The sequence below is a fragment of the Oryza sativa genome, chromosome 11 (assembly GCF_034140825.1).
Source record: "Oryza sativa Japonica Group chromosome 11, ASM3414082v1".
Taxonomy (NCBI): Eukaryota; Viridiplantae; Streptophyta; class Magnoliopsida; order Poales; family Poaceae; genus Oryza; species Oryza sativa.
In genome coordinates this window covers 30749557-30764466 of record NC_089045.1, presented here as the reverse complement: position 1 = coordinate 30764466, position 14910 = coordinate 30749557, and the positions used below count along the sequence as shown (strand labels likewise).

Sequence of the window (14910 nt, the reverse complement as noted above, 5' to 3'; positions counted from 1 at the left end):
TGTCGTTTAGGGGGAGAATTGAGAGACTAGTTAAGAATGAAATTCTTCCTCCATTGGAGTTCTCAGATTTAGAACAATGCATAGAATGCATTAAAGGAAAATTTGTAAAGAACATCAAAAAGGGTGCAAAACGAAGCGCAGGATTTTTGGAAATAATTCACACAGATATTTGTGGTCCATTTCCTGTGAAAAGTGTGGATGGCTATGACTCGTTCATAACATTCACAGATGATTATTCCCGTTATAGTTATATTTATCCAATTAAAGAAAGATCAGAAGCATTGGATAAATTTAAGATATTCAAAGCTGAAGTTGAAAATCAGCATGATATGGGCAAGTCCCTGGACCTTTTCCTTTTGCAAGGTTCTTGCTAGAGAATGGCATAATAGCCCAGTATTCAACACCGGGCGAACCTCAATAGAATGGGGTAGCTGAAAGGCGTAACCGTACCCTTATGGATATGGTGCGCAGCATGATGAGCTACTCCACCCTATCATTGGGTTTATGGATGGAGGCGTTAAAAACCGCCATTCATATCCTCAACAGAGTTCCAAGCAAATCGGTGCCCAAAACACCGTATGAGCTATGGACAGGAAGAGTACCCTCGCTAGCTCACCTCCGCGTGTGGGGGAGTCCTGCGGAGGCTAAAATATTTAACCCAGACCTTAGGAAATTGGATCCCAAAACAGTAAGCTGCCATTTTATTGGCTATCCAGAAAGATCAAAGGGTTATTGTTTCTACTGTCCAAACAGTTATACAAAGTTTGTAGAAACGAGACACGTCGTCTTTTTGGAAGACAAAATGATTAGGGGGAGCTCGGTAGTTCGAGAAATTGATCTTGAGGAGAGGCGGGTGTCTGTACCCGCTCCGTTGACTCAGGAGTCTTTTTTCTCTCTACCTGCTGATGTTGTGCCTGCAATGCATGACGTTGCGGTACCAGCACCTGTTGTTACCCCTCCTGTGGCAACAATGAATGAAAGTGAGGAACCTGTTTTACAGGATTCAACAGAAATTATTGCCACACCAGAGGAGGAGCTGCAACAGCCTCAAACAGATAATGTGCCAGTACAGGAGACTCAACAAGAGCCTCACATACAGAATGTGCCAAATGTGGAGGCCCCTAGAAGGTCTGAAAGAGTCAGAAGATCGGCTATCCGTGATGACTATCAAGTTTATAATATAGAAGAGTCACATATGGAGGATGATCCCACCTCATATAAAGAGGCCATGAGAAGCGCTCGTTCATCTGAATGGTTGGAAGCCATGAAAGATGAAATGAAATCAATGAAACTAAACGATGTCTGGGATTTAGAAGAGATTCCTAAAGGAGCCAAAACAGTAGGCTGTAAATGGGTCTACAAAACCAAATATGACTCCAGAGGGAATATAGAAAAATTTAAGGCGCGACTTGTGGCAAAAGGCTTCACGCAAAGAGAAGGGATTGATTACAATGAGACATTTTCTCCAGTCTCTTGTAAAGATTCCTTCAGGATTATAATAGCATTGATGGCACATTATGATTTGGAATTACATCAGATGGATGTGAAAACGACATTTCTAAATGGAGATTTGGAGGAAAAAGTATACATGGCATAGCCGAAAGGTTTTGTCATGAAAGAAAACGAAAATATGGGATGCCGTCTAAAGAGATCCATTTATGGATTAAAACAAGCTTTAAGACAATGGTACTTGAAGTTTGATGGGACAATAAAGAAATTTGGGTTTCAAGAGAATATTGAGGACAACTGTATTTATACAAAGTTCAAGAATGGGAGATTCATTTTCCTAATTCTGTATGTGGATGACATTCTACTGGCTAGTGTCTGCTGCAGGAAACAAAGAAATTCTTGTCATCAAACTTTGACATGAAAGACATCGGTGAGGCTTCATATGTTTTGGGCATAGAGATTCATCGAGATAGAACAAAGTATGCATTGGGACTTTCTCAAAAGGCATATATAGAAAAGGTGTTGATGAAATTCAACATGTACAGATGCAGTGCTACACCTGCTCCTATAGTCAAGGGCGAAAAGTATGGGGCATCACAATGTCCCAGAAATCAGTATGAGCTCAATGAAATGAAAACAAAGCCATATGCGTCAGCTGTGGGAAGCCTACAGTATGCGCAAGTGTGCACACGCCCTGACTTGGCATTTGTCACCGAGTTGCTTGGCAGATTTCAGAGTAATCCAGGTCCAAAGCACTGGAAATTAGTAAAGAAAGTCTTGTGTTTTTGGAAAGGTACAAAAGGCCTCATGATGTCTTACAGAAGATTAGAGTCACTCCAGATAGTGGGGTATTCAGATTCTGATTTTGCAAAAGACAATACAAAGTCAACATCGGGATACGTGTTCACCCTTGCGGGAGGAGCTATTTCATGGAAAAGCTCCAAACAGACTATCACTGCAGGGTCTACTATGTATGCCGAGTTTATAGCATGCTATGAGGCCACGGGGCAGGTGAACTGGCTAAAGAAGTTCATATCTGGTTTAAAGGTGGTTGACAGTATTGAGAAACCACTAAAGTTATACTGCGATAACGAACCCGCAGTAATGTACGCTCACAACAATCAGTCAAGTGGTGCTGCCAAACACATTGACATAAAGTACTATGTTGTGAAGGACAGTCCGAGATCAAACAATCAGTCTCGAGCACATTAGAACAGAAAGGACGCTCGCGGATCCGCTCACGAAAGGCCTACCACCCAACGTGTTCAAGGAACATGTAGCTGGCATGGGTTTAAGGGAAGCCTTATGAATCCTGGACTACATGGCCCAAAAGTTAAAGTATCTGTTTCTAAATAGAGATGTGTATAGTAGCTGTTGAATCCAACGGCAATTAACCGTGACGATGAAACATGCTCTATGTGCAAATCTGTGATGGAATAGAAAAAGGCTAAAAGTAATAGTGAGATCAAGGGGGAGAATGTTAGATGGATCTCCTTGCCCTTGAGCCCAACGGCTCAAGGGGGCCTTGACCCGCGCCCTGATCGGGGGCGCCCAGCCCAATGGCTGGTGGGCCCCCATCACCCTGCACCATATAAACAGGGGTGGAGGCCGGGGCGGCACACGATACGAGGTTCGCTGCCGCCGCCACTCTACTCACAAACCTTAACCAATCGAGGGGGCGCAGCTAGTGACGGGAAGCATCACCGCCGCACCACGCCACGTCGTCACCGCCGACGGCCATCGCCGCCAAGACCATCGACGCCGTCACGATCACCGTCGCCGCTGTCCACGACAAGTGCACGATGACAATGACGATGGCCGGCACTTCCTCCTCCTCGACATCCACCGGTCGGTCCCTAAACCCTCTCTCTATCTCTCTATTTGTTTGAACACCCAAAGAGCACAACCCGACTAGATCTATGGCTAGACGATCTTAAAGTGAACCTTAACAATGGCACCATTTGGGGAACAGAAGAAAAGAAAAATGTACAACGGACTAAATAACAGAGCCAAAATATTATAACCGCAATAAAAAGAAAGAAGGGGCATGATGACCCCTTGGGGCATTAAAAAGTTAAAAGGGAAAATGGGAAATGGAGAAGTTAAACCAATGAAGAGGGAAAAACAATAAGCATTTTCTTACGATGGAAGAAAAATTCAAGCATTGGGAATATGATTGTGTCAGGACATCCAGTGATCTATTATGTGCACAATCAATTGGAAATTTAAGTTTACCCAGTCACATACTTCGTGTTTCAAGCCAAGACACCCTCATAATTTTTGTGAAATTATGTCACTCCTCACCAATTAAGAAATATTATGTGAGAATGAGTTCAAAGGATTCCAGGAGTATATCTCAGAAAAGGACCTCAATTAAGCCATGCAATTGATAGGCATGGAAACAAACAAAAAAAAACATCACACTGATGATGATTGATCAGTCCTAAAGAGTGAATCATGCCACAGCTAGAGAAGCAAGCATGAACAGCTCTTATAAAAGTCAGAGACTACAGCAAGGGACAGAGACAGATAAAAGAGTCACAGAAACAGACAAGAAGGCATTGCCACTTTGCCAGGAAGTCGAGGAAAAAAAAAAGGAAAAACAGACAAGCATGAAGATACGTGTTCTTCATAATGGGATAGAGCAGTGTTGCAGCGTGTGGGAGCCTCCACAAAGTAAGATGCCAAAGATAATGAAGATTGAAGCCGCCCCCACTAGAAAGTGAAATGCAGAACAGAATGCAGATAAGTGCCCTCCACATCAGAGCTTCTTCTATGAATGTTTGGTTGCTCCCTGGCCAGTGGCCTCACAAAAAATAAGGTGTAATTTATGCCTAAGAGAACCTTTTGAAAAAATAAAAAACTACTAATCCTACAATGGAGAAGTTAGGTCAGGAGAATAAAATACCCATCAAGACCCTACTGTTTAGATACCTGCAGTCACAGAACTTTTTTTCTGCATGCAGTAAAAAATCACATACAGAAGTCAACAAATAAGTAACAGTTAACACGTATATGGTTTGTACCATAAGATCAATTATTGTATTGAACACAAAAAAACTTCGATGCAACATATTTAGGGCTATTTCAGATAGAGAAATGTATATAAAAAATAAAACTCCAAGACAGATGTACATTATTTTAAACAGCGCACCGTTATGGAAGCAGGTAGCTACCTCAATATAGTACCTGCCATAGCGCTTTCATGGTTCCTCTTTAGAACTTGCAGGCATCTTATCAGTAGTATAATCAGTACCACAGACATCAGTCACAAGTCAATACAGGTCCACGAAAGCCTCCTCATCCGTTGCTCATGTAGTAGCAGCATTGGGAGGACTCCTTTTTACAAGGTAAGATAAGTGGCACAGTGTGCATTTGCATTGAAGGCGTGTTCATAAGAGACATTTTGTGAGCTTAGAAAAATGGCTGACAGAAAGGCAAATGCTTTTCTAATCCAGAAGAAATAAAATACAGAAGTATCCAGAGAAAGACTTTGATGTGCTACATGCCTGTGAAATGAATGTCTCTTGCGAAAATGTGCTCCATTGATAAAGAACAAGGCAGTGGGTTTCCTAAAATTCTGTAGAAAAACACAATAACCACTAGTAATCAAGTTCAGACTTCAGGTTTGCTATTTTATGAGAAGTGCTAACAGTAAGTGTGATGATGGCTTATAAAGGTAGCTAAAATTAGCCACGATGACTTGTGTTTTTGAGACATGTAGCAAGATCAACTGATAGCTTTAGTTTTTTTTAATATCTAATAACATGTAAAGCAATTTTATTACTGAAGAATCTGAGATAGCCTCAACATCTGAATGATAAAGTCTAAGTTCTCAAGGTTTCTCTAAAATCACCCCCAACACGTCATGCGACCCCGCAAGATCAGCTTCCTCTCCTGCCTATAAATAGAGCAAAAGCTAGCCAAGCAGTACCACAGCCAAGACAAAGTGGCTTCCTCTCTCCCTAATAGCAACCTTCCAGTTGGTCTGGAGTTGATCAAGGCTCTAAACGTGAAGCTGGAGCCAACAAACTCAAAGAGGAAGAAGAACACGGAGAGTGGCTCCCATCCTATCCAAGGTAGAAGTGAACAACGTTAGCATTGCAACATCCCAAGCCCCAATATGGTGACAGTGAGAGAGGAGATGCGCAAGGGACCATGGACAGAGCAGGAGGACCTGCAACTGGTATGCACTGTCCGCCTGTTCGGTGACCGCCGTTGGGATTTCGTTGCCAAAGTATCAGGTTTGAGGGGTGGGGACCTGCAAATTAGGTAGCTATTTTGCAATCCTTGGCGCAAAGTCGCAAGCAGAAATGTCTTGGTCTCTAATCCAATATCTTCATACTTCATCCTCACTATGTCCATGAAGGGCTCAATAGGACAGGCAAGAGCTGCCGCCTCCGTTGGGTGAACTACCTCCACCCTGGCCTCAAGCATGGGCGCATGTCACCAAAAGAGGAACATCTTATTATTGAGCTCCATGCTCGTTGGGGTAACAGGTATGATAAAAAAGATACTCTGTACAAGAAACTTCTCTAAGCTTTTGCAGTTCAATGTAACAGATATTCACTGTATACACAGGTGGTCTAGGATAGCACGGAGGCTGCCAGGGCGCACAGACAATGAGATCAAGAACTACTGGAGGACACACATGAGGAAGAAAGCCCAGGAGAGAAGGGGTGACATGTCACCCTCGTCCTCCTCGTCGTCACTGGTATACCAATCCTGCCTCCTAGATACTGTGCCAATCATCAGTATGGATGGAGGAGACATTCATGATGATCGCAGCTGCATGGCAAGAGTCCTCAAAAGCACTCAGAGTGTCATGGATGGATATACCATGGATCAGATATGGAAAGAAATTGAGGCGCCAGGGGCACCTTCCTTGCTGGGTATAGATGAAGGGAAAGACAAAGCATGCAGCAATCTCCCATGTCCACTTCTGACATCTACCATGTCAGACTACAGCTGCCCTGAGGTATTCTGGAAGATTGACAATGAAGAAACAAGGATGTTGGCTACACAATCTGGTTATGGAAAATGAGGGCCATGCTATTGAAGGATAAAGCCATACATCAAGATATAGGCCAGGTTTCTAAGCTACATATGTGCTTTCCAGATTTGCAGTACTTATGTGGTTATATTTGTGTTACTATGGGTCTCAATATTTACAGATCTACTATAACATTATTGGTGTGCTCATGATGTATGTATTATGTATGTATGTATGTAGAATCTAATGTGCAACATAGCTTGTGTGACTTACCTTTGACAGTATGGAACACAATACCACTTTGTATGAATGGTATAGTTTATTGATCAAGTAACAGATTATAAGGTTAAAAATTCATATCTTAAACTGATATACTTTCTAAAGTTAGAAATTGTGCTCACTCAATTGGATATACAGGAAGGTATAGTAAATTGTTTAATGTATGTAAACTGATGAGAAGTCATTGGTGATTTGGTGATCAAATGAGAAGAGTAGCACAACAATTTAGATATGTTTGTAAAACTATTAGTACACATCTTTACATGGATCATAATCTCTTCCTGGATATGTATCACGGAAACTTGAAAAGTATGTATAACTAAAAGACGCACCTACTCCGAAGATAAAAAAGAGAATCAAAGCTCTGACCTGATAATATGGAAGAACCAAAATGAAAAAGGAAATGAGTTGATGACTCAAAATTAAGCTTGATTTCATAGATAACAAAGCATTAGAATCATATGTCTTAAATTCTTCATAGCTTTGTTTATTATATTCTCATTTCATCCCTCAAATTCTACAGTTTGCACATATTTCCCCACTAAACAAACAGATTGAGATGGATTGCCTAAATTAGAAGCAATTTTAGTGGAGCAAATGCAAATACATGCTATATGAAAGCTAAAGAGTACTAATAACAATATGCACTCTCAGGTTCATGTCCAACAGAAATGTTAGTGAGACACGGACTAAAGAGAACAGTAACAACCTATGTTCTTAGGTTCTTTCGTCCAATAGAGATGTTGGTACATGCATGAACTTAGTCTACAACGTAAGTTCTGATACAGGTCAGAAACAACAACAAGAAGAACAAGCAACCCTATATTTCTTAATGGGACCGACAGGATTAAAGCAGAGACACTGCCTCAGTGGCCTATCATTTCATCTTTTAATAACAAAGTCATAACGTATTGACAACAGTCAAGATTAGAAATAAGTTGCAGAATAAACAAAAAAAATTAATGATGTGATATGGTAAAGAAAAGGTGGTGATAAGTGGGCTGTACCTGGAGCTCTGTGTTAGATACTTTGTTGAAACTGATCCTGCAACTAATTAATCATATGTTTATTCTAATTGAATTCTAGGATAGTGCTTGGACCACCTAAGCCCAATCATCGCACTATCTGTTTATCCATAGATTCAAAGTGGTGAAAAGGTTTGATGTGGATATGAATTGTAAAGTTTCTTTTCTTTCTCTTGTTCTATATTAAAGAAAACAACTTAGAGAAGAAAAGGCAACATATGTTGGAGCTACATGCATCCCTATAATGCTTTGTACAGAGAAAATGCATAAGAAAAGAAGACAACTTCACAAGTGAAGACACCAGTTTAAGTAACACAAATGCAGTACTAGCAGCAGCAGAGTGCCAGACTATTACAATGGTGTTTTATTCCGTTAATTCAGTCACTTCCGTCATAAATAAAGAAACAAACATCCTCTCTTTGGTGCATTTATGACTCCTAAACAAATTAGGAGAAGAAATTAAAAACACCACAAGATCATAAGATCTGATTTTGTGATGATATGTTGCTACTTGCTAGGAAGACCAAAATGCTACTTGCTCACTGAAGTCTGAAGGAGATGGCACTTAAAAGGATAAATGCCAATATAGAGTAATACATAGGGAGAACTCACACTAGCAGGATCGTTGATCACTTGGAAAGCCTGCAAGGCAGTAAGTGCCAACAGATCAAAGTTCTGTCCATTTGTTTGGATTAAAAAGACATGTGTAACAGGACATAAAACACTTCACTCCAAACTATTACCCAGTATGACTTCCACAGACCACGGCAGATACTACACATCGAGTACTTTCAAATATTAATATGCCATTTTCAGATGTGGTTGCTAACTCCTAAATCCTAATTAATAAATAAATAACTAGCAATTGGTATATGACAAATACTATATAAATGAAAATGATCCAGCATCAGATAAAACATACATGCTCCATGATGCATGGGCAAGATCCATGGATAAGATCAGCCATACACAGGGAAGCGTACTGAACAACTACAACATAATTTTTGAGAGAAGGCGGGAGTTCTGCCGTTTTATATATTATGACAGGAAGAAAAAAAATTACAGGGTTCCTTAACATGGTACTATTACAGAGATGACAAGATACAACTTGTAAAAAGAACTGGGAGGCTAGAGAGCATCAGTTCTGCCACAATATGACAGTTTTGACACTTCAGAAAGAAAAAGGCTTCAGTGCAACCCATTGCCAGCAGACAGTATTAGGAGGGGTCGGGGGATAACCAAGCGCAGTACACCAGAAATCTAGTCATTGAATCTTAACATAGCCTTTCAATATTAAGCCAAAGATCTTATTCTGTCACCTAACATTGTGATGGTGATAGCTCAATGTCCCAAAGAAAGTTCTCTAATGACAAGTTACAAAGAAGTTGGTACATAATGGGGAACGTGAAGCTTATAATCAGACTAGGCTCTCTCAATTTATTGTTAAAAGTAACCTGTAAGTAGAAACTTTAATATACAGAAATTTCATTCCTTCAACTTATCCAGTATATATGCATAAGTGAACATAATTAACTTGCATAAAATGGTCCAATGATGACATCAAACTGTAGATTTTATGTACCTAACTAATAATAATCATATCTAAAACGTAAGCGCCACTAGTATTGCAGATTGCATTTCTAGAAAACATGACCAAACGGCCTAACTTGAGATAGATTAGTTAGGATTATAAGACTATGTAGTTGCAATCATATCGATATAAAATTGTGACCGGTTCCACAACCAAATAACAGATGAACCCAAGGTTGCCCACTTCATTCCATTTGTTATATAGTATAGTAAGTAAGTTGGTAAGTATGCAAATATCCTCACAGACATCACACCCTACCATTGCTTAGCTGTTGAAATACTGGAGAAGAAAGAAATGCGCTTGTGCACAGCAACTCAAAAGAAAAAAAGAAGAAATCGAGGCACTGGGTCTTTGGATCCACAAGCTCTCCGCAACATTTGCAACTAGCTACAATTGCCATTACAAAGATACAATTTCGTTAATCGAAACACCAAGCTCTTATGTACAGCAATAACATGACAGTAGATGCAAATGCAACCAGAAGGGAAGGGAGATCGTGGGATAGGAGCGTATCTTGTATGCTCACCTCGTCGCCGCCGGAGATGACGCTGGAGACATTTCCCCTCATCGAGTCCTCGTCGCGGAGCAAACGCCCGCGCCGCGGCGGCAATGACGGCGGCGGCGAGGTGGAAATGCTGCCTTGCTAGGGCCTCTTGGCGGCGGAGTAGTTTACCAGGCCTTCAGCTATTGGGCCGTGCTTTACGGGCCTTAGCTAATTAAGAAGCCAAAGCCCATTTCATATCACTGCGGGTAACCCGTGAACTCACTTATAAACTAAACTATCCCGCGCTTTACTGCAGGATGATATGTGCATATAATGATTTGATATTGTTTGCATATTAAGTTTTAAAAATACAATAAAATTTTAAATGACATGTCATGTTTGCGTGATATTTAAAATACTCTAGATAATAATTGCTGGTGTGTGATTGCATATTGAGTTTTAAAAATTAGTAGACATCAACTTTACAGTAAGATAGGATAAAATAAGCGGATAACCCGTGAGTTCCCGTTCCATGACTTGGCTTTTGCCGTACCTTGAAATGCAACTGAATCGACCGGTAAATCCACTTATAGACCCTAAGTCTCTATAGAAGTATATTCTTAGTGCTTCCAAATACCAGTACTAATATAGGCTTCAGCTCAATAACCTTCGGTTCTGATGATGTCGAACATGAAGCACTGTCTTTGCGGTCCTTTTTTTTCTTCAAATAGTTGGATGAAAATTAAGATTTTCGTGGCATGTTTTTTAAACTGCTAAACGGTGTGTTTCGTGTGAAAACTTTCTATATGAAAGTTGCTCTAAAATATCATATTAATCTATTTTTCAAGTTTATAATAATTAAAACTCAATCAATCATACGTTAATGCCACCTTGTTTTACGTAAAAAATTTAATCTTCATTTTTATCTTCATCTTCATTTCCAGGATAAAAGAACACAAATTTGAACTTGTATCACAAGAGATGTACAAAAGTCCAAGACAGTACCGTCCTAGTTAGTACGAATCATCCCACCAACACAGAGAAATCTAACTTGCAGGAGGAAATGACGTAAAAAAAAAAAGAGGCAGCATTGACACTTGAGCAATGAGACGTGCCATATGAACTTAGTGGCATCAAGGTGATCACCAAATAAAAAATAATAATAAAAGTAAAAAAAAACATTCAACACAAATCATATAAGCTTTGCAATGCGAAGAAAGTTCAATTCACTAGCTCACCTTGGGGATGAATGTGCCCTTGATGCTGATTGCTGGTTCAGGTATCAGAGCTCCAGCGGCGAGATCCAACAGAACACTTCTGGTAGGCTTGCCCATCGGCGACAGAAGCCCCATGGCTGATGGGGATTTTTTTTATTTTTGATACATTGTTGGGTGGCTGACCCAGTTTAGATGGCACTAAAACCCCTATCACATCGGATGTTTGGACACTAATTATAAATATTAAACGTAGACGGTTAATAAAACCCATCCATAATCTTAGACTAATTCACGAGACGAATCTATTGAGCCTAATTAATTCATGATTAGCCTATGTGATGCTACATTAAATATTCTCTAATTATGCATTAATTAGGCTTAAAAAATTTATCTCGCAAATTAGCTTTTATTTATGTAATTAGTTTTATAAGTAGTCTATATTTAATACTCTAAATTAGTGTCTAAATACAGAGACTAAAAGTTAAGTCCCTGAATCCAAACACCACCTAGACAAAACACGGACACACACAGGATGTCGTTGTCCAAAGCAGGTGAGGACGCACGAATCTTGATGAAAATCTAATGGTAAACTAAAAAAAGGCAAAATTTGCTATAGGGCATCAAAAAATCGTGTAATTAGCCGGTGGGCATCGTAAGATCGCGAATTTATTGGTGGGCACCACAAAAAAGTGTTAATTAGCTGGTAGACACTCTGGCCATTATTTTATTATTTTCAAAGTAAAGCACGTGAGAAAATTTTCTAAATGCCGAGAATGCCCTCGGTGGCCACTGCATTATCCTCGACTAGGTCCGGTCGAACCAGACCCAGTCGGTCTCGTTGCTGCACCACATCCATCATAACCCTAGCTGCGACTGAGGAGGCGGCGCGGCGGCGACCCAGCTACGGCGAGGGGCGGCGGCGACTCAGCTGCAGCGAGGGCGGCGGCGACCTAGACCGGCGCGCGACCCAGACCAAGCGTCGGATGAAGCCGTGAGCCCGGCACGGTGTCTGTGATGTCGCCCCGGAAGAAGTTGGCGGCGAAGAAGCCGGTGAGGACCACCGGATCCCCATTGCTCACAGATGTGTCATGGGTCCCCGAAGGGTAAGCTTTACGATTCATCTAATTTTCTGGGTCCAGCATGCATGGAATGAGTTTGCCATGTGAGTCTATGGTTGAAGTTGTCGTTTGCATTTGTTTTATTTGCTTGTCGCCGCCTTCACCGAAGACGCGCGCTGGTCTGGGTCGCCGCCGCGCTCGCCGCAGCTGGGTCGCCGCCGCCCCTCGCCGCAGCTGGGTCGCCATCGCGCCGCCTCCTCCGTCGCAGCTAGGGTTAGGATGGATGTGGTGCGGCAACGAGACCGACTGGGTCTGGTTCGACCGGACCCAGTCGGGGATAACGCGTTGGCCACCGAGGGCATTCTCGGCATTTAGAAAATTTTCTCACGTGCTTTACTCCGAAAATAATAAAATAATGGCCGGAGTGTCTACCAGCTAATTTCCACTTTTTTGTGGTGCCCGCCAACAAATTCGCGATATTACGGTGCCCACCGGTTAATCACACGATTTTTGGATGACCTGTAGCAAATTTTGCCAAAAAAAAATAGCAGGCAGATGTATAGCCAATCCCAAAAAATAAATGATACTAATTGATTAATCAGAGTCGAACTCAAACCCATCTGGCTGTGAAAGCACAGACATTTTAACGTGGTTTGTCTAATAGAAATAGTAAACTAATTCAATTCTGAAGTTGACTTTGTGGGTTCTGAGATACATGAATCCCAATAATTAGTATTCACTCACTCCTATTCGCAATAATTGCGATTACAAAAACAGCTAGCTTATAGCAAGTTTAATAGTATAGCCCACTATTAGCTCCAATTCATCTATAGCCAGTCTAATAACTAATTCATACAATAATTGCTTACTATACTATTAGTATATGGTCCCACCTATCATACACACATTACGTCTTGGAGTCCGTGCTGCAGCTGGCTACAAATCTATAGCCCGCTGCTCTACTCTCTCATCTTTTATCTTATTAAAATATATTTGTAGTTGACTAATAGTCTACTATCGTACCTGCTCTTATGGGCCACTCCTCTCTCTCTATATATAAACCAAGTGAGAGTAGGAAGGAAACGCAACAAGCTAAGGTCGGAGGTACACAAACACAAGCCTAGCTTGAAACATTTCGTAGAGAGAAGCATGCGGATCAGGAAGACCACGCTTGCGTTCTTCATTTGGGCCATGGCCTTTGGAATCTTGATGACTGCCGTCCTTTCACAAGGTTAATTAATCACTACTCTCGCATGCTCCTTTACATTTTTACATTGGGTATTAATGCATGCCATTAATTAATGCTGCCTAGTTTCACCGTTTTGGTTTTCAGTACCATGCTGGTGCGGTGTCTGCCCAACCACCACATGCGACTGCTGCTAGTGGTAGTGTATTAGTGTTAATTTCCCTTTTTGTGTTAATAAGTAAATTGGTTCCCAAGATTATTCATGGAGGCCGGCCGGTTTACCCAAATACATCCATCATTCATCGTGTGTTTGTAATATCAGAGTTGTCTTTCTTCCCTGATGGTGAAATTACCTTAAAAAACTGTGTGCTTTGTCCAAATTACATGCATGCGGAATGATCGGAAAAGTATAATATATATGTCGCACGCACCCAACAGGACTCTGTACATATATACCTAGTATTTGTCCAAGGTGCTCTCCCATCTGATATAATCATTTTTTGTGAGTTGTGATACATAAATATATATCCCGGCCGATCGATCAAACCTATGTGCGCATGAAAGGCTTTCATGCATTGGGCCAGATTAATCACTCCCATTCGCAATAACAACAATTACGTGCATCTCCTTGATCTATATATATAAACCAATTGAGATCGACTAGGAAGGAAACACGCATGCAACAAGGTCATCAGAGTTCAGAGGTACACAAATAAACACAATCTTAGCTTCAATTGCGTAACAGTTGGTAAGGAGAGAGAGCGAGTGAGTTGGAAAAGGGAAGCTAAGCATGCGGAGGAACACCGCGCTTTGCCTTGCTCATTTGGGCCATGACCATGGTGATGTTCATGGCTTCTCTCCTTCCAAGAGGTTCAATCGATCGCTACTCTCTCGCATGGTTCTTCTCATTTCATTATTGGATATTTTATGGATTCGATCTTATTCGAACTTATTATCATATTATGATCGAGCAACAATTATTGATCGACAACTATACCTTTGTTTTTTAATAAATAACACATTTATTTATGATCGTGCTTTTCATGTCTTATTTATGTAATTACCATTTATTTTTATTGTGAGTTGTTTTCTCACTAAAAGTACTTTAAACATAATTTATATTTTATATATTTACATAAAAGTTTTAATAAGACGTATAGTTAAATATTTATTCAAAAGTTAATAGCGTCATCTATTTAAATACAAAGAGAGTATATTGAGAATATATATCTGCTAATGCAGAGTATATTGCTGCCCACAGGGAGTAGTAATAATAATAGTCTTATCTTTTTGGTTTTTAATTAATTTTCAGCTAATGCACAATGCCCGTGCAGTTGGTGCCTATTCGCACCTGATTGCTATGACTGCTGCAGAGGATGACCGCCTTAATTAATTCCTTGTGTTAATAAAGCCATTTTATGGAGGTTTATCCAAATACTTCATCCATCTGAGAATTAATATATCAAACATTACGTATCTAAACACTAGATGAGACATCAAACATTACGTATCTAAACACTAGATGAGACTGTCTAGATACGTGTAGCACTAGGTGACGTACTATCTAATTTTATATTGTTATATTTTAAAATAGAGGGAGTATTACATCCATCATTCATGAGTGTATA

General features: G+C 40.5%; 1 protein-coding gene and 2 long non-coding RNA genes across 6 annotated transcripts; 2 read left to right on the top strand and 1 right to left on the bottom strand.

Annotated features, from left to right (window-relative positions):
* The first annotated feature begins 5392 nt into the window (after positions 1 to 5392).
* Positions 5393 to 6795, top strand: LOC4351184 (myb-related protein MYBAS1-like). 4 transcript variants are annotated; one of them, XM_066305070.1, is made up of 3 exons: positions 5393 to 5635; positions 5819 to 5948; positions 6031 to 6795. In XM_066305070.1, the coding sequence occupies exons 1-3, from the start codon at positions 5608 to 5610 to the stop codon at positions 6491 to 6493; spliced, it is 621 nt and encodes a 206-aa protein (XP_066161167.1). In that variant the 5' UTR covers positions 5393 to 5607; the 3' UTR covers positions 6494 to 6795. The 4 variants fall into 4 exon arrangements, with proteins under 4 accessions (XP_066161167.1, NP_001391519.1, NP_001391521.1 ...); NM_001404590.1 differs by having other exon boundaries at positions 5421 to 5721; positions 5829 to 5948; NM_001404592.1 differs by having other exon boundaries at positions 5421 to 5721.
* Positions 6796 to 8050: 1255 nt separating this feature from the next.
* LOC4351183 (uncharacterized) lies at positions 8051 to 9979 on the bottom strand. Its single transcript, XR_001541658.3, has 2 exons — positions 9864 to 9979; positions 8051 to 8388 (listed from the first exon to the last, which is right to left on the bottom strand). It is a non-coding gene; the product is annotated as an uncharacterized lncRNA (long non-coding RNA).
* A 3203-nt stretch (positions 9980 to 13182) lies between these two features.
* LOC107279458 (uncharacterized) lies at positions 13183 to 13735 on the top strand. The gene is made up of 2 exons (XR_001541318.3): positions 13183 to 13327; positions 13430 to 13735. It is a non-coding gene; the product is annotated as an uncharacterized lncRNA (long non-coding RNA).
* Positions 13736 to 14910: the final 1175 nt, after the last annotated feature.

Coding starts and splice junctions, on each gene's coding strand:
- LOC4351184 (NM_001404590.1), top strand. CDS start 5,573: ATGGTGACAGTGAGAGAGGAGATGCGCAAGGGACCATGGACAGAGCAG. Junction 5,722..5,828: donor GGTGGGGACCTGCAAATTAG/GTAGCTATTTTG, acceptor AGGGCTCAATAG/GACAGGCAAGAGCTGCCGCC. Junction 5,949..6,030: donor CATGCTCGTTGGGGTAACAG/GTATGATAAAAA, acceptor CTGTATACACAG/GTGGTCTAGGATAGCACGGA.